The sequence below is a fragment of the Canis lupus genome, chromosome 15 (genome assembly GCF_003254725.2).
Source record: "Canis lupus dingo isolate Sandy chromosome 15, ASM325472v2, whole genome shotgun sequence".
In the NCBI taxonomy this organism is placed as follows: domain Eukaryota; kingdom Metazoa; phylum Chordata; class Mammalia; order Carnivora; family Canidae; genus Canis; species Canis lupus.
The window spans coordinates 8,778,829-8,802,738 of record NC_064257.1 but is presented as its reverse complement, the minus strand read 5'-3'; the positions used below and the strand labels follow the sequence as shown (position 1 = coordinate 8,802,738).

The window sequence follows — 23,910 nt, the reverse complement described above, 5'->3', positions numbered from 1 at the left end:
ACTAAGAAGAGCAAAGCGACAGGACAACGCAACGAGGCAAGTCCTAGAGAGCAGAGGAGTCCCGATCCGCGGACCTCAGGACTCCTTTGTTCCTCTCTGCCCTCAGTTCACCCCATTCTCTCCCTGCCCTTCCGCGGGGGGTCGGTGCGCGGGTGCCCCGGGGGCTGCGGGGTCGCGGCGTCCTGCACCCCGACGGGGCCTCCCTGCCGCGGCTGCGGGGCTGCGGGGCTGCGGGGCTGCGGGCGCGCGGGGGCCGGCGCAGGGGGCACCGGAGGCCCGGCCGCAACCCGCGCCAGTGGGCAGAGGGCGGGGCGCGCCCGGGCCCCCGGACCCACCCCCCGACCCCCTCCCCGGGGCCGTCCCCGCTCCTCCTCCTCCCGGTCCTCCCCCCACCCGGCCGCCCCCCGCCCGGTCCCCCGCCGCGCCCCCGGGCCCCCTGCCCCCCTGCCCGCCCCCGCCTCTCCCTAGAGCCGCCCCTGCCCCCCGCCCCTCCCCGGGGCCGCCCCCGCCCCCGCCCCCGCCCCCGCCCCCCCGCGCCCACTCCGCCCTCGCTGCGCTGCCTGCTCGGAGCCAGGCATGGTGGCCCTGGTGGCGGCGTGGCTGCTCCTGTGGGCTGCGGCCTGCGCGCCCCGGGAGCAGGACTTCTACGCCTTCCAGGCGGTCAACATCCGGGGCAAGCTGGTGTCGCTGGAGAAATACCGCGGCTCGGTGAGTGCGGGCGCGCGGGGCGACCCCGGCAGGGCCTGCTGCTCCCCCCCGCCCCTCGGCAGGGCCTGGTGCCCCCCCTCCCGGCAGGGCCTGCCCCCCCCCCCCGCAGGGCCTGCTCCTCTCCCCGCCCCCGGCACGGCCTGCTGCCCCCCCAGCCCGGCCCCCTGTCCCCCCTTCTCCCCCTTCCCCGCCCTCAGCCCCGCGGCGACGTGGCCCCGGCCCGGGCAGGGAAACCTGAAACCCCGTCCGCCGACGGGTTCCCCTCCCGGCCCTGGGCTAGGGAGTCAGACCGGCCGGCCCAGCCCCTGTCCCCCGGCTGCAGAGCGCCGCCCCCTTCGCCCCCACGCTGGGCCCGTGCTGCTCCCCAGGCCTCTGAGAGCCCCGCGGAGGCCACGTGCAGCCCGGCAGGGACGCGCTCAGGTGCGCGCACACCTTGCTCCAGCGCCCACACCAAGGCCCCAGAGGAAAGGCCTTTGCCCAGGGTTTCGCCCAGCTCCACAAAGCAGAGCGGAGAGGGGACTCCCCCATCCATCCGTAGACTTCTCTAGGCGAAACCCTAAGATGGCAGTGGGGCTGAGCTACCAGAGTCCCCCAAGGCTGACAGCTGTCTCCTCACCAAGGCGGGAGCTCAGCTCAGAGAGGACTCACAGGGAAAATGTGCCTGGGTAAGTCTTTGAAACAAGAGTGAGTGGCAAGACCCAAGAAGAGCATTCCAAGCAAAGAACTGTTCATACCAAGGCTCAGAAGCAAACCAACATGAACAAGGAAGGAGGAGGGGTGGGTGGGCTTCGAGCAGCCCTGCTGGCAGGAGTATCAAGCGTGAGGCTGAGTGCGGAAGATGAGACTGGAGAGAGTAGGGAGGGCCCAAGAGGGGCCTTGAACGCTATATTCAGAGGCCTAGATGTTGCACTGTGTGTAATAGGGAGCACTCACAGTCCATTTCTCAAAATGGGCTTGAGGCAAAAAGGATGGAAAAAAAAGATGGACCTACCTAGGGCCTTGGTGTGGGAAATGTGGGGAGTTGGTAATGGACACATAGGTACAGCATCCAGATTTGGGTGGACCACAAAGAAATGGCTATCAGCACTTTCTAAACCTTAAAATGCCAAATTATGGCGGGAGTCCTGGTGTTCCTTGTCCTAATTGTTCCCTAATGTGTTGTGAATTTCAAATGAGATGACAGTGTGGAAGTGATGTGGGAAACAAAGGCAAAAGAAAAAATTAAATTTCCTTACTGCTACAACCCATTGACAAGTCCTTGAAACAGGTAGAGTGACTTTCCTCTAGGAGCTCAGCTGCCTCCACGTTGACACTTTGCTAAGAACAAAAGACAATCTTAGCCTGACCCCCAGGATCCATTGAGTCTGCTTTAACATATAAAAATTCCTCCGGAAACTTTTTTTTTTTCTCTTGCCACCCCCCCCCCCCCCCCCCCAAGATACAGGTTGGCAATCATCATCCAAGCAAATGAGCCACTGATATACATCTGAAGGGTGTATATCAGAAGCACCCTTGACTGGGTCTCATGACTGGGTTTTTACTAAGTAGTAATAATTGACCTTTTCCTAACAATAGTTAGCCCCCTCAGGATCCTGGAAACCTTGCTTCCAAAATGCCTTGGAGATTTGTGCTATCCCTAACCCTCTCTCAACTTGAAAGTGTATATAATCAGCCACTCTCTTTCTGCCCCTGGGTCCTGTCCCTGTGCTTTAATAAAAGCACCGTTTTGCACCGACAATGTCTTAAGAATTGTTTCTTGGTTGTTGGCTCTGAACCCCAACATTTTCCTCCATCAGAAGCACTGTACCCAGCAGGGCAACTCATCCAGGACTGAGGACAAAGAACCAGTAAGAGAAGGCCTTCTCCGTCCGGTCTCTCCTTCCTTCTAGTGTTGGCATGACAAAGCCCCAGGTTTAGCACTTGACCAACTCTGCTATTCATTCCTTCATTATTTATTTATTTATTTATTTATTTATTTATTTATTTATTTATTTTTAAAGATTTTATTTATTTATTCATGAGAGACACAGAGAGAGAAAGGCAGAGACAGAAGCAGGCTCCATGTAGGGAGCCCAACGTGGGACTCGATCCTAGGTCTCCAGGATCACGCCCCAGGCTGAAGGCGGTGCCAAACCCCTGCACCACCGTGGCTGCCCTCATTCATTATTTATTATTGAGCACCTACTATATACTAAGTATTAGGCCAGTCTTTAGGATACAGTGGTGAAGAAAACAGACAAGTTTCCCTTTAATAAAGTGTATCTGAAATGGAAAAGAGAGAGACAATAAACAGGAACAGAGAAATGAACAAGGTAATTCTTAGTACGGTGGTATTAAGTACTAAGACATAAATAGAACAAAGTCTATTTATTTTCAGAATAAAGTACTCAGAATGTGAGGAACAGATCCAGAGAAGTTATCCCAGAATTCTTTAGAATCTGAATGTTTTAATACTCTAGGTCAGGGGGACCCCTGGGTGGCTCAGCGGTTTGGCGCCTGCCTTTGGTCCAGGCATGATCCTGGAGTCCCGGGATCTAGTCCCACATCTGGCTCCCTGCATGGAGCCTGCTTCTTCCTCTGCCTCTCTCTGTGTGTGTCTATCATGAATAAATAAATAAAATCCTTAAAAAAAAAATACTCTAGGTCATTGTAACTCCTAAAAAGCCAAGGATTTTCACTCATGGGAATGAGAAGCCAATAAATCAATCAGAAAAAAAATTGAAGAAAGAAAGAAAGAAAGAAAGAAAGAAAGAAAGAAAGAAAGAAAGAAAGAAAGAAAAAGAAAGAAAGAGAAAAAAAGAACAAAGTCACATACCTACTAGGAGATAGAGTGAGAATTTTAACCCAGGCAGTCCAGTTCTAAAGCCCAAGCCCTTAACTGCCAGGTTTAAAGGGAAATCAGAAACAGGCAGTTCAGGGAAGCTGTTACTAACTACTGGCTCATTATATGTATTTTACCATAGTCTTTTTAAACATTGAAAAAGGTTTGCTGGCTTCCAGTACCTGCCTGGCACTGAGTCCAATCCCAGAGACAAAGCCATGAGCAAGATTGTTTGGTTTGTGCCCTCAGGCTCAACTGGGAAGGCTGTCATTCGGACCAGTGTTGAGTATGATGCATAATAAGTGACCGCCTGGGAATGTGCTTGTCTAGGACATGAGCTTACACATGTAGAGGCCTGAGTGTAGTGTGTGTGCTAATGCTTTCTTTGTTTACTCCTATGTGCACACCTGAGTCTGTATCTATATTTGGAGATATATATATATATATAAACTATGTGCATTTGGATGTGTCTGTCCATCCATGTTTTGGTCACTTTAAAGATAAACTTTTTAGGTTTCAGGTATGGAAGGAAAAGTAGAATTTCCTTCCAAAAAAGTGGGCAGATGCACAAGATGTAAATTAAAAATAAGCAACCTTTCATGCTCTCATTGCTCAGGGATCCAGCAGAGAAAAAAGAGAAAGACCCCTAACTAGGGAAGGGAGTTAAGGGTCCTAGTTTCTCCCTATCACAGGCAGACTATGACATGCTGACACAAATGAGAGAGGTTGTCCTAATGATCTGTGGCCCCATGGACTGGGTCCTTCCTTACCTGGTGGAAGCAGGGGAGGGGAGTTCTAACTCAGTGTTCTCACCATCCAGCCCAGTAGTTCTCACCTACTCTAGGACACATGCAACAATGTTTGGAGACATTTTGGACTGTCAAAACTAGACATCTGGTGGGTAGAGGCCAGCGATGCTGCTAAACTCTGTACAATGAATAGGACAGCCCCCGTGTAACAAAGAATATCTGACCCAAAATGTCTGAAGTGCTGAGGTTGAGAAACCGTGTGTAGCCTGAGCAGTTGTGCCTGTGCGTGGCCAGGCTGCCTATGGGAGGGGACTCTCTTTATGGAGCCAGCCAGTATAATCCCGGCTCTTCTAAAGAAGTGGCCAAAGGAATGGGGCTGGGCTGCTCAGACACAGGGTAAGATTTAAGAATTCTTTAACAATGTATAACTAGAAGCTAAAAACAGCATTGGTGCCAAAATTCTATATGCAGTATTATAATTGAGTTCTATCAGCCAGCTTTGTATTTATCACCTAAAGGCTATAGTTAAACACATTTATTATAAGGTGATAATACATTTAAGGTTTAGTCTAGTGACTCAAGAGAGTGGTATTTGTGTGCTGGAGGGAGAGGGGCAAAATGGGGTTGCCCTGAGGGCCTCTTATGAAGAAACCCCATGTCTATCTACAACCCCTGCAGGTGATTGTGTACGTGTGCACATGTATTCATTCAACAAACACTTCCTGAGCCTTTTCCGTGTGTCACGCCTGGGAGTGAAGCAGACGTAGCTCCTGCCCTCGTGGGTTTCCAGTGGGTCTATTGCAAGGGAGGCCACTAGGGCGATGAGCGCAGTCGACTGGGCCCGAACCTGAACGCACATCCACCTTTGCACTCCCCAACGTTGCCTCCGGACGTGAGCGCACCCGTGGGTGCACCTCTATAAATGTGTGTGTTGGTGGGCTTTGTGTGATGTGTGCTAAATGTATTTTTGTGGCTGGCGGAGGCTTGTCCTCAGACACGTGCGTGCACGTGTGATGTGGGGCACCTCTGTGGGCGTGTTGGTGCCCATTGGGGTGCTGCCCTTGTGTGCTACACAGCACTGGAGGTCAGGGGCCCCTGGGGCGACCCCGACCCGGCACTGGAGGTCAGGGTCCCCCGGGGTGACCCGGCACTGGAGGTCAGGCCCCGGGGCACCCAGGGCCCGACCACTCAGGCTGCATGTGTCCGGTTGCTTCTGCTGCAGGTGTCGCTGGTGGTGAACGTGGCCAGCGCGTGCGGCTTCACTGACGGCCACTACCGGAGCCTGCAGCAGCTGCAGAGGGACCTGGGGCCCCGGCACTTCACGGTGCTCGCCTTCCCCTGCAACCAGTTTGGCCAGCAGGAGCCTGACGGCGACCGTGAGATCGAGAGCTTCGCCCGCCGCACCTACGGCGTTTCCTTCCCCATGTTCAGCAAGGTCGCGGTCACGGGCACCGGGGCGCACCCGGCCTTCAAGTACCTGACCCGTGAGTCCCCTGAGGTCGCGGCCCCGCAGCAGAAGCCGCTGGCCGGCTGGGTGACGGGCCCTGCGGAGCCGGCGGGGCGCCTGGGCTCTGGCGATCGAGAGCAGCCCCACCCGGCCCTTGAGGCCCCCCCCACTCCTGCAGGCCTCGCTGGGACCCTGTTTTCATTCGCGGGGCTGCTTAAAGGAGACCCGGCCCTCAGGTGCCGTCAGTGTGCATCAGGCGAGCTTAGGATAGAGAAAACAAGCCACATCCCCAGAGAAGGCTGGCCAAGAGAGTGACAGGACGGGCGACTCTTGCCCTGAGTTAGGGGCCAAGTCTGGAGGCCATGAGCCAAAAAATACCAGACCTTAATATTTCAGAAATAGATCCCTTCTGCAACCCCAGAAGCCTCCGAACCACAAGACGAGGTCATAGGCCAACCTTGTCACTATGGCCCTGTTTCTTCCCTTGGGCCTTTCTCTTCCTTTCTGGGCTCCATTTTTGCCCTGTCCTGCTCCATGCTTCTGATGCCTTCAAATCCCTACCGCCACCCCCCATTCGCCTGGAGGAGTAGATGAAAAACAACAGTATAGCAAACAAAGGATCCCTTACCGAGGCAGATTTGAATTTTGTTCTATGAGTCAATCCTAGTATTTGTTTATTCCCCTATGTTTTTATTAGTACTTTTTCTGGGTCTCATAGTTATAGATCAAATCTAATATTGCTTTAGAAGCAACTGGGGAGCTCTTAAAAGTGGGTTAGCCTGAGACCTACTGAAGTAGGGCCTGAGAATCTCTTTATATATATTTTTTAAAGATTTTATTTATTCATGAGAGACACACAGAGAGGCAGAGACACCGACATCTCCCTGCAGAGAGCCTGATGTGGGACTTGATCCCAAGATCACACCCCGAGCCGAAGGCAGATGTCCAACTGTTGAGCCACCCGAGTATCCCAAGAATCTGTCTATATTAACCACCCCCCACCACCACCCCACACCATCTCCCCCCCACCACCATGATTCAGATGCAACCAGTCCACAGATTAACATTTGGAAACCATTAAGATTTCGTTAGAGAATAGCTGTAGACTATTCAGTAGTTTGAGATCATTAAGAAAGGAGGAGCTGATACTGCTTTTATCAAACACTTAACAGAATCCTAAAGCAATAGTTCTCAACGTTGGGGCCATACTGGCATCTCCTGGAGAGCTTTTAAAAAATACTGATCCCTGAATCTTACTACCAGAGATTCTGATTTAAGTAGTCTGGGTGTGGGGACCCCTGGGTGGCTCAGTGGTTTGGCGCCTGCCTTCGGCCCAGGGTGCAATCCTGGAGTTCCAGGATCGAGTCCCATCTCGAGCTCCCTGCATGGAGCCTGCTTCTCCCTCCTCCTGTATCTCTGCGCCTCTCTCTCTCTCTCTCTCTCTCTCTCTGTGTCTATCATAAATAAATAAATAAATCTTAAAAAAGTAGTCTGGGTGTGGACTGGGCATCAGGATTTTAAAAAGTTAATTCTTACCAACAGAACCACTGCTTCAAGGGAAGGATGGACACTGGTAGTGGAATTCCAGGAGAGGGGATACAGGGGAAGCACACTTTGCTCTCTTTCTTCCTTTTTCTCTAGAGACTTCTGGGAAGGAGCCCACCTGGAACTTCTGGAAATACCTAGTGGCCCCAGATGGAAAGGTAGTAGGGGCTTGGGACCCAACTGTGTCGGTGGAAGATATCAGGCCCCAGATCACAGCACTTGTGAGGAAGCTCATCTTGAAGAAGCGAGAAGACTTATAACCACTTTCTCTCCTCTCCCACTGTCCCATTCCCTACTCTCCCTCCGTCTTCCACCTTGAATAGGTGACCAAAGCAAACTCAGTGGTGCTCAATGGTGCTTGGAGGGAGGGCCTATGGACTCCACTTTTATCCCACCTTCCCTATTACTCCTAAGGGGGAAATTTTCTAGTATTTTGGATTACTTGAGTCTTAGAACAACTTATCGGAACTCTTGGCCGATGAGAGCTCTTGACCAATGAATCACCAGCCAATAAGAACCTCTAGCCCGTGAAAACATGTGGCAAATAGAAGTATATCAAGCAATAATCTCCTGCCTATTAAGAACTCTGTAAAATGGGACCATTTCCTACCTCACAGGGCCGTTGTGAGGATGAGGATGAAAGATCTATTAAAGTGCCTAGGGCAGTGCCAGCTTATTAGGAGTCATTCAATAATTTTTTTTTTGCATATAAACCAAAAAATAACTTGTAATCAATAAAAACTTGTGCCCAACATGAATTTCCAGCCATTGAGAATCCAGGCCAAAGATTTATTTGTTGTTGTAATTGTTTTCCTCTGTATTATTTTTTAAATTACAAAAGTAATGCATGTAGATTGTAAAATAACACAGAATGATGTAAAATAAAAATGAAGATATCCCCCCTCCTCATTTTCTATATCTCATTCCCTGGAGGTAAATAAATACTGTTAGCAATTTGGTACAAAGACTTCCTATTTTTTTTTTTTTATCGAGCCAATCATTATTGCCCAATAAGAACTCACTGACTGAAAGTACTCAATAATAATAAATAAGCAGAGGTTATAAATAGATAATTCAATGAATATTGTAGAAGGATAATAAGGCTATGAGAAGATATTCAGCCTCACTAAAGTTGGAAAGATTTTTTAAATGATAATACCCATAGCTGGTAAGGTTGTGGGGAGATGGGCATTCATAATACCTGTTGGTGGGACAATGAACTGGCACAAGTGGGTGATTTGGCAGTATCTTTTATTTCTTATTTATTTATTTTTTATTTTTTATTTATTTATTTATTTTTCTTATTTATTTATTTTTTAAAGATTTTATTTATTCATGAGAGAGGCAGAGACGAAGGAAGAGGGAGGAGAAGCAGGCTCCTCGCAGGGAGCCTGATGCAGGACTGGATCCGATCTGGGAATCCGGGATCAGGCCCTGAGCCCAAGGCAGACACTCAACTGCTGAGCCACCCAGATATCCCAAAATAAAATATTATTTAAAAAATCCAGAATAAGGAAGTATAATATTTTTATCAAAAATTTTTAGTGTTAAGTGAGGAAGAGAGAGAATATGGACCAAACTATTTTTTTTTAAAGATTTTATTTACTTATTTGAGAGAGAGAGCATGAAAAGGGAGAAGCAGAGGGACTGGCTCAGTGGGAAGCGAAAGGCAGAGCTGACCTGGGGCTCAACCCCAGGACCCTGAGATCAAGACCTGAGCTAAAGTTAGACACTTAACCAATTGAGCCACTCAGGTGCCCGTCGACCACCTTAATATGGTGGTTGTCAATGAGGGAGTCAGGGGAAAGGGGATAACAGGAGATCTTCACTGTCTTTGTTGAGTATTTCTGTAATGTTTGAATTTTGTATGTAAAATACGTATTTTTTTATAGAAATATAAAAAGAGGCAGCTAAAAACTGAGGTGATAGACAAAGTCACTGACTGATAATTCCTTAGCCAATAAGAATTTCATGTCCACTCCTCCCAAGGTCACTCTTCTAGAAGGGAAACTCAGATTTAAGTCCTGGCTGTGCCCCTGACTCCTAGACCAAGCAAATTGTTTCCTCTCTGCTGTCTTCCATTTTCCCACTGGACAATGAAAGGGTTAAACTGTGCTTATCCTTCTTTCAGTGTCCCTTAATGGTCCCTCTCCAAAGCTACCCAGAGTAAATGAGGGCTCTCTGTGAGTGACCACGAGCCCCACTATGGTGGCCTCCAGGGTGCCCTTACACACCCTGCTCCAAGTTCCAGCTCCACATATGCTGTGTGCGCACACCCACAATGAAACACAGCAATGACAGAAATGTTCCTGATGGACACCTCGGAACCACGTTCTCAGTGGACCTCTCTCTGACCTGTCTCGCTTGACCTCTCAGCCACATCTGACATTGCTGACTGCATTCTTTTCCCTGACTCATCCTCTTCCCTTTCTTGGTTTTCCCCCTTTCTCTTTGAGTGCTCCTTCCTCCTCAGTATCTGCTGATGTCTCTTCCTCCTGTTTACTCCTTCCTGTTGGTCTTCCTTAGGGTAACAGGCTGGTCCTTCTCACTCCCTGTACCCTTCCACAGCCATCTCATTAGTTTGACCACCATCAATGCCCTATTTTCAAAAAAACATTTTATTTATTTATTTATTTAGAGCTAGCAGGGGTTGGGGCAGAGGGATAGTGAGAGGAAACTTTTAAAAAATTTTTATTAAAAAAAATAAAAAATAAAAATAAAAATAAAAAATTTTTATTTATTTATTTATTTATTTATTTATTTATTTATTTAATTTTATTTATTCATGAGAGACACACAGAAAGAGGCAGAGACACAGGCAGAGGGAGAAGCAGGCTCCATACTGGGAGCCTAATATGGGACCCCATCCCAGGTCTCCAGGATCAGGCCCTGAGCTGAAGGCAGGCGCTAAACCGCTGAGCCACCCAGGCGTCCCAGGAGAGAGAATCTCAAGCAGACTCTAAGCTGAGCATGGAGCCTGTCATGGGGCTCAATCCCATAACCCTAAGATCATTACCTGAACTGAAATCAAGAGTCAGGCACTTAACAACTGAGCCACCCAGGCACCCCGCCATCTATGCCCTACTGACACCCAAATCTCTACCTTATATCTACACTGGACTCATAGTCACCTGCCTACTAGGCATGTCTACTGAGATTTCAGTTCAACATGTCCAGAACGAAACTCATCATCTCTCCCTGAGATACTGTCTCTCTTCCACTGAGCCTTTGCAAACCCCACAACCTTTCCTTTCACATACCACTCACTCACTACATTTTTATTATTTAAGCAACTGCTCTCCTCTCCTTAGCACAGTGCCTGGCCCTTAGCATATATAATTTAATTATAAAGTAAGCATTTCGAGCACCAGCTCCATACTGTCCCTGACTAGAATCTATCTAGAAACCAAAGATGAGCAGTTTCCCCCGGAAATTTAAAGTCCAGCTGAGGATTCTGCAGGCCCAATTAGGCTGTCATTCCTATGCTCTATCAGCTTTTTGATGCTCCCATGTCCTCTCTACTGTGCAAGGGTTCCCTAGGGGGAATAAATCTCTTTAAATCCTTATCAACTGTCACCTTCATCATTGGCTAATCAGTATCTGCTAACAATTTAGTTTTAAATTAATCTATTGGGGGATCCCTGGGTGGCGCAGCGGTTTGGCGCCTGCCTTTGGCCCAGGGCGCGATCCTGGAGACCCGGGATCAAATCCCACATCAGGCTCCCGGTGCATGGAGCCTGCTTCTCCCTCTGCCTGTGTCTCAGCCTCTCTCCTCTCTCTGTGTGACTATCATAAATAAATAAAAATTTAAAAAAAAAAAAATAAATTAATTAATCTATTGGTAATCAGCTAACAGTTGAGTAGTTAATATTTGAGTTTCAACTAACACTTTAGTTATCTTCTAACACTTTGTTTATAAGCAATATATTTATCAGGTTTTATCTTAGCATTTAGTACTTTAACTATTTGCCAAGCTTAATTTTTAATCAATATGTTGTCTGCTTAAGTCTTATTACTGTTCCCTTAGCTATCTGCTATTAGTTCAGAGTAGATTAGCAAACCAGAGACCACGAGTTAGGAGTTTGGAAAAGGGTCACTTCTCGCTGTGGGTATGAAAAAGGCCTTTTTGTGTTTGGCTGACTTCTCCTTTTCCAACATCAACTGGTCCCAGGTCCTTCAAGAAAGGAGGACCTCTCTGAGCTGGGCTAGAGTGTGCTAAGAAGAGAGTATACTGATGAGGGTACTTTCTGGAAAGTTATGGTTGAAAGGGACATTCATTCATTAACAAATATGTCTTCAGCACTGTTTATGTGTCGAGTTCTGCACTACGTTCTAGGGATACATCAGTGAACAGAACAGGCATGTTCCTAGCTGTCATGGCACTTAGAGAATAGTGGGAAAGACAAACATTAGTGGGAAAGACAAACATTAAGCAAATAATTACACCAATTATTACATAATTATGACAAGCGCAGGGAAGAAGTACAGAAAGACTGGCACTGGAGCTATTCTGGAGTTCAGAAATCTCCCTGATGAATGCCATTTAAGCCATGAGCTGAAATTTTATTTATTTATTTTTAAGATTTTATTTATTTGAGAGAGTGTGTGCACGTGAATCAGGTGGTGAGGGGCAAAGGAGGAGGGAGAAGCAGACTCCCCACTGAGCAGGGAGCCAGCTGTGGGGCTCCATCCCAGGACCCTGGGATCATGACCTGAGCCCAGCAGACGCTTAACCGACTAGAACCACCCAGGCACCCAAGAATTGAAACTTTAATAAGAGTTAGGGGAAAGGAGACACTTCGGTGGCTCAGTGGCTAAAGCCACAACTTTACGATATGTAAAAGTTGGACCTTTAGCTAGGCTAATGGCTTTGCCATCCCTAGGATAGTGACATCATTTGCACAACCCAAGAGAGCTGACCACCTCAACCTTGTATCTTTTTTTAAAAAGAAGATTTAAAAAATTTATTTGTTTAAGAATGTGTGAAGAGGGGGAGATGCAGAGAGAGAGAGGGGGAGAGAGAGAATCTCAAGCTGAGCACAGAGCCCAACGTGGGGCTCAATCCCACCACCCTGAAATCATTTACCTGAGCTGAAACCAAGAGTCAGGTGCTCAACCAAGTGAGCCACCCAGGTGCCCCTCCATCCTCTACTTTTATGTTAGGGCACTACAGCACATCCTCCAGGTCAGAAGAACTTAACCAAATAGCCACTCAGACAAGGATCACTGAGAAATAAAGTTTTTACTTGTATGGCCATGTGCCCAGATGAAAATTGAGAGTTTCATTAACATAGAAGAAGGGGAGAACAAATAGTCCTAATAGTTGGGGGGGGGGCAGGAACACAAAGCCCCACATCTTAATATCTTTCAAATCTCTCCCCTCTCCTTCTTCCTGCTATTATTATCCTAACTCAAGATTTCTCATCCTTCTAGCTCATCATCTTGGTTCCAACTCCCTCCTTCAATCCATCCTTCACATCACAAGCTAAATGATGGTCCAAAAAAGCAAACCTGACCATATCATCATTTTGCTTCAATGTGTCCTCCATTCCTATTCTTGGAGTAAAGGCTCAGTTCCTTAGTATGCCATTCAAAGTCCTTGTGCTTTATGTTCCTCAATTTCTTGCCATATTCTCTTTATTCCTTCCTCCGATCACATAGGTAGAAAATTTTCTCACTTTCCTTGATATTGCTATATTGATATTGCCTTATCCCTCTTGTATTTTATATATATATATATATATATATTCATTCATTCATTCATTCATTCATTCATGAGAGACACAGAGACACAGGCAGAGGGAGAAGCAGGCTCCATGCAGGGAGCCCGACGTGGGACTCGATCCCGGGTCTCCAGGATCACTCCCTTGGCTGAAGGCGGCGCTAAACCTCTGAGCCACCTGGACTGCTCTCCCTCTTGTATTCTTTGGGTATAAGAAATGCTTGGCTCAGGGATGCCTGGGTGGCTTAACGGTTGAACGTCTGCCTTTGGCCCAGGGTGTGATCCTGGGATCCGGGATCGATTCCCACATCAGGCTCCTTGCAGGGAGTCAGCTTCCCTTTTAGCCTATGTTTCTGCTTTTCTCTCTTGCTGTGTCTCTCATGAATAAATAAAATCTTAAAAAAAAACAAAACAAAAAGAAATGCTTGGCTCAGAGTAGGTGTTCAAAAGGCATTTGTCATTTGACTGACCTCATGGTCATCATCTATTGTTTTTCTGAATGTCCCAAGGACTGTCTGGACCCCTGCATCTGGTAGGCTCCCTCCACAGAGTAGATGACCCATCTCAGCAATATGGGAAAGCCCAGTCAGAAACCCCTTCTCTAATCCCTTAGAATATAAGTGCTCCATTCTGACTGCATGGCCAATTGAGCCCTGCTCATCATTCTCCAGGAGTATCAGGGCCACAGTTGTCTTTGATATTAGTGATATCATCATGGGACATACCTCTATTAAAAAATTATTTGTTGAAAAAAAATTATTTGTTGTTTACCTGAAATTCAATTTTAACTAGCCACCCTGGCAACCCTTCCCTGGATTGAATACCATACAGTAGTGAGTTGAGCTAATGGCCTGGAGGCTCCTTTCAACTCCAGGAAACAAAGATTCTAACTCTTCTGATTTACGTTGTTCCTCCCAATGAAAGCAGAAACTCTTTGGATTAAAGTAGAAAACCTAAGAACAATAGTTAACAGGTTAATTGACATGACAAATGACAGTACCCACTTACCAGCTGTGTAAACTTGGAACTGTCACTAAACCCCACTAAACTATCATTGCTTCAACTAGCCAATAAAAGAAAATCAAGATTTTACCTAATAAGCACTGGGGACTGTGCTAGACACCTTTGTCTATATGTTCCTTCACCTGGAATATTCATAGAAACTAATGTATGAGAAGGTACTCTGTAAGTGGAAATGGGCTGTAACATATATGAAACAGTATTATCACCAATGCAGTACTTGTCTGCAGTTGACTTCCTTTACTGACTCTTGTGGGGAAAGAAGCTTCCCTAGCTTGGTCATATTGCAGAGGAAAGACATTGTCTAGGACTCTAGAATATAGACAAGTGGTTTTTAATTAAGGGTGATTTTGCTTGCCAGGGAACATTTGGCAATATCTGGAGACATATTTTGTTGTTGCAACTGGGGGATGGGTACTACTGGCATCTAGTGGGTATAAGCCACAGATGCTGCTAAACATCCTGTAATGCACAGGACTATCCAACACAACAAAGAATTATCTCAAAATGTCAATAGGTTGAGAAATCCTAGTTTAGAGAATTGCAAAGCAGGATTCACAACCCAGCTCTGCTGCTTAGCAGCTGGGTGACTCATAAACAAAGTACTCTACCTCTCTGGGCTTCAGTGTCTTTCTCTGGGACATGGAGGATATTAATAGCACTTACCTCATAAGCCTATTCTAATAGACCCACAAACCACTGCAGTGCCCGACACATAGTAATATCCAGTAAATGATAGTTCCTATGGCTATTTAGGTATTATTGTCTCCATTTAAAAGACAGGGAATTGAGGCTCAGAGACGGGAACAGACTTGCCCAAGATCAAGAGAAAAAGCAGTTCCTGTCATAGGGTTGACAAACATCACTAAGAATCCCCTGTAAATAAATGCTGCAGTCTTCTTGTGTGTGACATAAGACATGAGACATAATCCTTGCTCTCAGCAAAGTGGAAGGAGTGCTCACATACCTCTACATTATTCCTATAGGGTTGGATATTTTGACTTCCATTTTACAGATGAGGCTAAGTAAGAAGTCCAAATTCTTCCAGGAAGTCAATTGCCAAGTAGAGACAGTCTGATCTCATACCAGAATCCTTGCCTTTCCCTATTCTTTGCTTCCTGGACTCTGATAACACTCCAGCTAGGACAGGGGTTTAGGGTTAGAGACATAGTCCTGGAACAAGGGAAGACATTCACCCCAGACTGCAGAAATCTTGGAGTAAACTCCAGAAGTGGCTGACTGTGGGTTGAAAGAGAACTGTGAACATGAAAAATGCTTACTAACATGTAAAGTGCTGGACTAATGTTGAAACCAGAGAGGGAGATAGGCAAAGGCAGTGTTTCCTTGAGCTTTGGGGACCGACAGACCCAGGACAAAACCGACTGGGTCCTGAGGTGAGTAGTTTAACCTCTCTGAGTTTCAATATATATAATACCTACATATTTATATTTAAAATACATATTTCAGAATGATCTGTTCAGTTATTAATTGCTTCCTTGAGGCATAGTTGACCCTTATGGCCATGCAGGTTTTGAAGATGTGCAGCAGAAGAGACAAGTGGAAATCGAAATCTGGCCTGAACTCTAATTACCCAGCCTTACCTTTGGCATAGACCTACATCAGACCATAGGAAAGGTTCCTTTTTTTTCCTGTTATGCACAAAGGAGTAAAGGCAACACAAAGCAGCAGCCCTGCCTTCAAGAAGACCCTAAGCTGAGTGCGGTGAAACTGGGACTAAAGCATGTGCAACTTCCATCAAAGAGGAGCCTGTAGTCTGAAGCTATAATTGCTAAGTGAGATAATAGTACATGGAAGATGTTCAGTGAATGGTACATATAGTCAGAACAACAAATAATGTAAAAAAGAACAATGCCCTGAGAATTGCTCACAGAAGGGCTTCTTGCAGAAGGGGCTTTTTTTTTAAAGCTGAACATTGAAGGGTGGAAAGGATTTAGGTAAGTACAAGGGGGGAGCTACATGAACAAAAACCTGGGAGAGGAGGCTCCCTTCTCAGGTCTGATTAAATCAGAAGCTTCCTCTAGGAAAGGAGAGTCAGGTATAATTGGAGGGATAGGGAGAGTTCAGATTTTAGAAGTAAAACTGGAATCACTGGGGCTATTTCAACAGCCCAGGTCAAGCCTTCAGAAAATCTCTGCTGATAAGTGAGGAAAATAATCAAGTGCAGATAAAAAAAGTGCACAATCTGCCTCAAAACTCAAAAGAATTTTTTTGACATTATACTAGAGATCCTAGATAATGTAATAAAACAAGAAAAAAAACTTAAATGGCATAAACTGGAAAGGAAAAGTAAAACATGTTGTCTGTGAATAAATTATGTTTTTGTATTAACATAAAAAATCTTAAAAGTAGTCTACAAAAAAGCTACTAGAACTACTAAGTGAATTTAGTAAGTTCTCAGAATACAAGGTGAATACAAAAAAATAAATTGTATTTCTTTTACTAGCAACAAGCAATTGGACAATCACATTAAAAATGTCATTCACAGGATGCCTGGGTGGCTCAGCAGTTGAGAGAGAGCCTGCCTTTGGAGACTCTAGAATCATGAGTTCTGGGATTGAGTCCCCAAGGGGAGCCTGCTTCTCCTTCTGCCTATGTCTCTGTCTCTCTCTCTGTGTGTCTCTCATGAATAAGTAAATAAAACCTTTTAAAAAATGTCATTCACAATAGCATCGAAAATAGAAAAAAGGGATAAATTTTACAAAATATGTACAAGACCTTACATAAGAGTACAAAGCATTGATGAAATTACAGAAGAGCTAAATAAATGAAGAGATATACCATGTTTATGGATTGGGAAACTAAATATTAAGATGCTAATTCACTCCAAGTCTATCTATTCATTAAACATAATCCTAAGCAAAATCCCAGCAGGATTTTTTAAGGGGCAGAAATTGACAAGCTGATTCTTTTTTTTTTTTTTTTTTAAGATTTTTTTTATTTATTTGAGAGAGAAAGCAGGAGTGGGGGGTGGGGTGGAGGGACAAGCAGACTCCCTGCCAAATAGAGAGCCCAATGCAGGGCTCCATCCCAGGATCCCAAGACCATGACCCTAGCCAAAGGCAGATGCCCAACTGACTGAGTCACTTAAGCCCCCCTGATAAACTGATTTTCAAACTTATATGGGCACACCTGGCTGGCTCAATTGGAAGAGCATTCAGCTCTTGATCTTCAAGTACTGAGTTTGAGCCCCATGTTGAATGTAGAGATTACTTGAATAAATAAAACTTAAAAAAAAAAACTTATATGGAAATGCAAGGACCTAGAATTACTAAAACAATTTTGAAAAATAAGACAAAGAGGATTTATACTACCTGATTTCAAACTTACTTATAAAGCCACAGTAATAAAGACAGAATCATATTGGCTTAAGGATAGATTCCGATTAATGAAATGGAGAATCCAGAGGTAAATCCACCCATTTTTGATTAATTGACTTTTGACAAAGGTGCCAAGTTAATTCAATGCAAGAAAAAACAATCTATTCAAAGGATGATTTTGGAACAACTGGATCCATATGTATTTTTAAAGTTTTACTTATTTAAGTAACCTCTACACCCAATATGGGGCTTGAACTCACAACCCTGAGATCAAGAGTCACCCACTCTTGTCACTGAGCCAGCCAGGTGCCATTGGATATCCATATGTAAAAGTGCACTTCAACCATTGCTTTACACTAGACACAAAAACTAACTCAGAAAGGTAAATGTAGGGACACTTGGGTGGCTCAGTGGTTTAGCATCTGCCTTCGGTCCAGGGTGTGATCCTGGGGTCCTGGGATAAAGTCCCACATCGGGTTCCCTGCATGGAGCCTGCTTCTCCCTCTGCCTGTGTCTCTGCCTCTCTCTGTGAGTCTCTCATGAATAAATAAATAAAATATTTTAAAAATATAATAAAAGAAAGATTTATTTATTTAAGAGAGAGAGAGAGAGCACAAGCGGAAGGGGTACAGGAAGAAGGACAGAGAGAATCTGAAGCAGACTCCATGCTGAGTGCAGAGCCCTACAGGGTTCTATCTCACCACCCTGAGATCTTGACCTGAGCCCAAACCGAGAGTCAGATGCTTAACCAACATAGTCACCCAGGTGCCCCTGGAGCCCTGACTCTTATACATTTTTGGTGGGGATGTAAAATGGTACAGCCCCTGGAAAACAGTTTGGTGAATTCTTATAAAGTTAAACATGCATCTACTATATCACCCAGAAATTCCACTCCTAAGTATTCACCCAAGAGAAATGAAAATATATGTGTGCACATGCGTGTGCATACACGCAAAATGTGTATAGCAACTTTATTCATAATAGTCCCAACCTGGAAATAACCCAAATGCCTATTAATGGTTGAATGGATAAACAAATTGTAGTATTTCCATATAATGAGTGTATTTCCAAGTATTCAGCAATAAAAAGGAAGAACTATTTGTATACACAATAATCTCTGAGTATCTCAAAGGCGCTGGGGTGAGGAAAGGAAGGCAGACACAAAGAAGACGTACTATCCAAGTCCACTAACAGAGTTCATGAAGGGCAAAACTCACTTCTAGGAACACAGAGAGCAGAGAGTGGCCGGAAGGCAGAGCTGGGGTGGGGAGGACAGCTAACTGCAGAGGGGCGCAAGGGTGAGGACGGGTGACGGAGATGTGCTGTACTAGACTACGGTGGTAAGCACACCAATGTGTATATTTGTCAAACTCACTGAGCTTTAAAACCTAAAAATAGGTATGTTCTCTTGTTTATATAATATACCTCAATAAAATTCACTATATTTTCTTTTTTTAACATTCTACATTTTTAAAAGATTTTATTTATTTATTCATTCCTGAGAGACACAGAGAATGAGGCAGAGACACAGGCAGAGGGAGAAGCAGGCTCCCTGCAGGGAGCCCGATGCAGGACTCGATCCTGGGACTCCAGGATCACGACCTGAGCCAAAGGCAGACGCTCAACCACTGAGCCACCCAGGCGTCCCTAAAATTCATTTTAGAAGAAGAAAAAACCTCAAGAAAAGCATCATTGTATAGCAATAAAAAAAACATGAAAGGAATCTAAATATTAAGAAAATGGATAAATCATACATTTACTAAGTGGAAAACTACACAGCAGCAAAAATGGATGAACCAGATTGAGCATACACATCGGTACAGACAAAGCTCACAAACACAAGATTAAGTGAAAAAAAATAGGTTCCAGAATACATGCCGTATAATGATTTCTTTTTAAATTTTTATCTCACGTTGGAGCGTCTGGGTGGCTCCGCGTTTGAGCGGCTGCCGGTGTACTGAGTGGAGGGTACGTGGGTGTCCCTATAGTATCCTTTACATCGCTTTATGTGTCTTAACAAACACGCTAAACCTAAAGGGTGGTCACCTAGATTCGGGAGAGAGTTTGACTGGTATCAGATCAAAGCCTGGGTCCCCATTTGTCGCTGGGTGGGATGTTCCATCGGGTAAAGTCCCTTCTCCCAGGACGAGACGCAGGGGCCTTAGTATGGACAGGAAGGGAAAGGGTCCGTCCTGGGCATCAGGGGAGAGACCCCGAGGGGACCCGCACTGAGAGGGACGGCCGCGGGACCGCACCCCGACCTCAGGGCTGGGCGGGGAGATGGGCGGGGACCCAGGCGGAGCAGCCGGGACAGGCGGCAACGGGAAGCGAGCGCCCAGCAGGAGGCCGCGGGGACCGGCCCCCGGCTCCACTGTGCACCCCAGCGGGGCCTCGCCCTCCGGACCGTCTCCGAGGGGGCTGGGCTGCCGAGGTCTAGGGGCCCTGCTGTGACAGCCGCTCGGAAGGGGCTTCCTGCCGTGGCTCCCTGGCCAGGCTGGGCACTCCTCGGTCTCGGGTAACTGTAACTGCTGCCCTGCGCAGTGCCGAAGGGGGAAGCGACCCACCTGGGGCCCCCGCAGGTGACCGGGGCTTGCTCCTCCTACCCGGTTGGGCAAGCTACCCTACCTCCTCGGCCCAGTTTTCCTATTGCTATAGTGGTGTGGGCATGTGTCTGTGTATCTAGAAGACACCATACCGAAGTATTTGTTTTTGTGTGGTGAGATTATGGGTGATTTTTGTTTTTTCTTTTAACTTATTGTAATTTCGAATTTGTTTTATGATGATACATATGTTGTTATTTAAAAAAAAATATTAAATGGGGAGGGGCACGTGGCTGGGTCAGCTGGTTGAGCTTTGGACTCTTGATTTCTGCTCAGGTCATGATCTCAGGTTCCAGGGTTAAGCCCTTCCTCAGGCTCTGAGCTCAGTGGAGAGTCTGCTTGAGGATTCTCTCCCTTTCCTTCTGCCCCTCCCCCTCCCCATGCTCATGTTTTCTCCCTCTCAAATAAATAAATAAATCTAAAAAACAAACAAACAAACAAACAAAAAAGAAACACCAGGGAGAGTAATACTGCACAGGGTTCTAAGTTTTAAAGGAGTGGATGAAAAGCACAGAACACAATCTCAAGATTACAGTGTGTTCTCCATAAATGTGAGCGTTCCTTGTTCACCCCTCCTTCCTCTACTTTCTTTCCCCTGTGGTATTGGACATTCTGGTCCCCAGACCTCAGCTGGGGACAAAGGAGTTGGTGGGACAGGACTCTGATCAGTTACTGGCTGTGTGGCTTTCAGTAAATCACTTAACCTCCCTGAGTCTCAGTTACTTTGCAAGGTGGAAAGAATAACACCTATCTCATAAGAAGTTTTCTGGACTATGTGACATAGGAGATGGGAAACTTCCAATCACTTAGTAGGTCTACAGTAAGTGCCTGCGGGAAGAACCAGCATTAGAGTAGGAGTTAGGCCAGAAGACCTAGAGAATTTTAGCACAGGCTCCACAGAGCCCAAAGGCTCCATGGTAAGAGTTTGGCAGGGGTGGTCCATGAACTTAGAGTGGGAAAAAAATTACATCCTGTTTTCACTAACCTCTAATTGGAATTTAGCATTTCTTTCTGTCATGGAGGGAAGCAAAAAAATCACAGTACTATTTAGCAGTATCTGTGACTTTGTCACCAATAGAAATGATAGTTTTGTATTGCATTATAATTGCAATATACTTGAAATTGAAATACTTTTTACACTCATTCATTACCTCAAAATTCCAATAACTAGATCTTATTTAATGTTTTAAAAAGACATTCACAAAATAAATATTTTTTAAAAAGTACTTTGAGGGGCACCTGGGTGGCTCAGTCGGTTAAACATCTGACTTCAGCTCAGGTCATGATCTCAGGGTCCTGGGATCAAGCCCCACATCGGACTGTGTGCTCAGCGAGGAGTCTTCTCTCGCCCTCTCCACCCAGCTTGTGTTCTCTATCTATATCTCTCAAATAAACAAATAAAATCTTTACAAAATATTTTGATAATGATTCTATATAACTGGTATTCTTGTTATCCTAAGTAATTTACTTTTCATAGTTAAAAATACTCTTCTGAATAGGGGCCCATCAGTCTTCATCAGACCGCCAAAGGAACCCTTGGCTAAACGAGATCTGGGTGCCAGTCCTGCATGGGCCATTGACTGCTGTGTGACACTGGGTTTATTATTTCTCAGAGGCACAATCACCCATGCTTGGCTCACCTCACAGGGTTGTTGGGAGGAACAAATTAATTCTTGGCTGGGAAAGGGCTCTGGAAACTGTTGGCAGCTTCACAATTTTCCCAAAAGCCAGAGCAGAGTGCCTGCTACGTCCCAGCTAAGCTCTGTCTCCAGGAGACCTCTCTCATTCCACAGGATTTCCACTCCACCCCCTTTACTTTCCATCTGATAAATAAAGAGGCCAAAGTACACCAGTTTGCAGAGATACACAGCTCAGTAGGAAGGTTTTCTGGGGGACAGCAACAATTCCCCCCAGTTTTCATATTTGACCGTATAGTGACCCTTGAGGACACTACCCTCTCAAAATTCATCTTCTCTCCTTCAGACAGTGGTCACTCTGCAGCCACAGTCCCCACATTTTCCTTTTCACTGCTCTGTCCTTTGATCATCTGTGTGACTCTCCCACCATACTGTATGTTTCTCAGGGGCACACTCAGATCTGACTCCTGTCAGGGACTCCAGTGCTCAGCTCAAAAGCATGGCACACATTAGCGTCTTAGAAGCTGGCCTAGATGAAGAAAGGCAACCTGAAACACAGAGAAAAATCAGGGAAGGAGGAGAGCTAGGGCTTGAGCCCAGATTGCCTTGATACCCATGTTTATCCCCCACACACCCAGAGCAAAGGATGGAGAAACTGGGGAGTCTCCAGGCATCACAGTAACTATTCTCTACCCTCTCCTGTGAAAAATTACAAGAGCTAAAGAGCTTGTCATCTCCAGCTGGCCCCTGCCCATCTGTCTAATGAGATTCAAGGGCTTTCAAACCTTTTTGACCTGACTCAAACTAATAAATGCATTTTATATTGTGATCGGATCCATAATACACACATAGATATGTAACTGAAACATTTTATGAAAGAATACTTAGCTTTACTCTCTGCAATGCACTTTTTCTATTCCAATTATTACTGTTTATTTTTATTTTATTTATTTTTAAGTTCAGCCCCAAAATGGGGCTTGAACTCATGATCCTGAGATCAAGACCTGAGCTGAAACCAAGAATCTCATGCTTAACAGACTGGGCCACCTGGGCATTCCTAATTATTATTTTCTAAAGCTAGCCAGTGACTCATTAACTGGTCACATGTCCCATAGGTCTTGTTCAGCCCCCACACCCCGTGGCTAGCTGAATAGGATAACTAAAGCTCATATAAAATGGGACAACTAAAGCTCAGGAATCTCTAGTCCTGGATCAGTGTGGTTGGGCCAGGCTGTGTACCTCTCAGAGCCTCAGTTTCCCCAGTGTACCCTGAGAGGACAGACAGGCAATTTCTAAGGGCCACATAGGCTCCTTCAGACTGTATGCCTGGATCCTAGTGAGAACAGTGCTCTGGTGATCTGGAAATAATTTCTGAGAGTGGAGAGGTGTGCTGGCTTTGCTTCCTAGGGGGTTAGGGTTACCATTTGGGACGCTGTAGCCCCCTGTTCTAGACCACTGCGGCGGCGAGTCTGAACAAAGGAGTGTGAATAGGTCGATCCATGAGTTAGCAGCTCCAGGGAGGAAGAGGCAGGTAAGGAAGCCAGAGGCTGAGGATATTTAAACCTCCAATGGGGGGACACCTGGCTGGCTCAGTTGGTGGAGGGGGAGACTGGAACTCAGGGTTGTGGGTTCGAGGTGACTTAAAAATACAGTCTTGGGGCTCCTGGGTGGCTCAGCCCGTTAGGCGTCTGCCTTCGTCTGGGGTCCTGATCCCAGGGTCCTGGGATGGGCCCCTCGGCGGGGAGTCCGCGTCTCTCCTCCCCTCTCCCTCTGGTGCCCGGTGCCCGTGCGCTCCCTCTCCGCGCCCTCTCTCAAATGAATGAATGAATGAATGAATGAATGAATGAATGAATGAATGAATGAAAAATAAATAAATATATATATTTTTAAAGTTAAAAAAAAAAGTCCACTGGAAAAAGAGACCCAGTGAAAACCCCAGAAACAACACGAGCCTGGGGACTAGAGAAACGCGGGTCAACGCCCCCCCCCCCCCCCCCCCCGCGGGGACAAGGGGAGGCGCAGTCTCTCCTGCCCTGGGGCTCATTCCCAAAGTCAGTGAGAATCCCCGCAGCTCCGCGCAGGTGGGCACCCACCGGGGGTCCCGCAGGGGCGGGCGGGCTCCCAGCGGGCTCCCAGGGACGGACTCCCACGGGCTGGCACCCACGGACGGGCTCCCACGGCCAGGCCACGGTCAGGCTCCCACGGCCGGGCTCCCACGGGCGGGCTCCCACGGATGGGCTCCCACGGCCGGGCTCCCACGGACGGGCTCCCACGGGAGGGCTCCCACGGCCGGGCTCCCACGGCCAGGCTCCCACGGGCGGGC

The 23,910-nt window shown here is 46.5% G+C and overlaps 2 protein-coding genes across 3 annotated transcripts in view; one reads left to right on the top strand and one right to left on the bottom strand.

The window, feature by feature from the left end:
* LOC118350846 (uncharacterized) overlaps positions 1–23,910 on the bottom strand; it is a 57,626-nt gene that overhangs the window by 5,479 nt on the left and 28,237 nt on the right. The gene's annotated exons all lie outside the window — the stretch shown is intronic.
* Positions 516–8,235, top strand: GPX7 (glutathione peroxidase 7). 2 transcript variants are annotated; one of them, XM_049094279.1, is made up of 4 exons: positions 536–708; positions 1,329–1,373; positions 5,501–5,762; positions 7,367–8,235. In XM_049094279.1, exons 1-4 carry the CDS (start codon positions 577–579, stop codon positions 7,528–7,530), a joined length of 603 nt encoding a protein of 200 aa, XP_048950236.1. In that variant the 5' UTR covers positions 536–576; the 3' UTR covers positions 7,531–8,235. The 2 variants fall into 2 exon arrangements, with proteins under 2 accessions (XP_025275823.1, XP_048950236.1); XM_025420038.3 differs by lacking the exon at positions 1,329–1,373 and having other exon boundaries at positions 516–708.

Bases quoted from the DNA above. Each gene is read 5' to 3' on its own strand.
- GPX7 (XM_049094279.1), top strand. From the start codon at position 577: ATGGTGGCCCTGGTGGCGGCGTGGCTGCTCCTGTGGGCTGCGGCCTGC. The intron at 709-1,328 runs GTGAGTGCGGGC...CTCCTCACCAAG, and splicing joins TGGAGAAATACCGCGGCTCG to GCGGGAGCTCAGCTCAGAGA. The intron at 5,763-7,366 runs GTGAGTCCCCTG...CTTTTTCTCTAG, and splicing joins GGCCTTCAAGTACCTGACCC to AGACTTCTGGGAAGGAGCCC.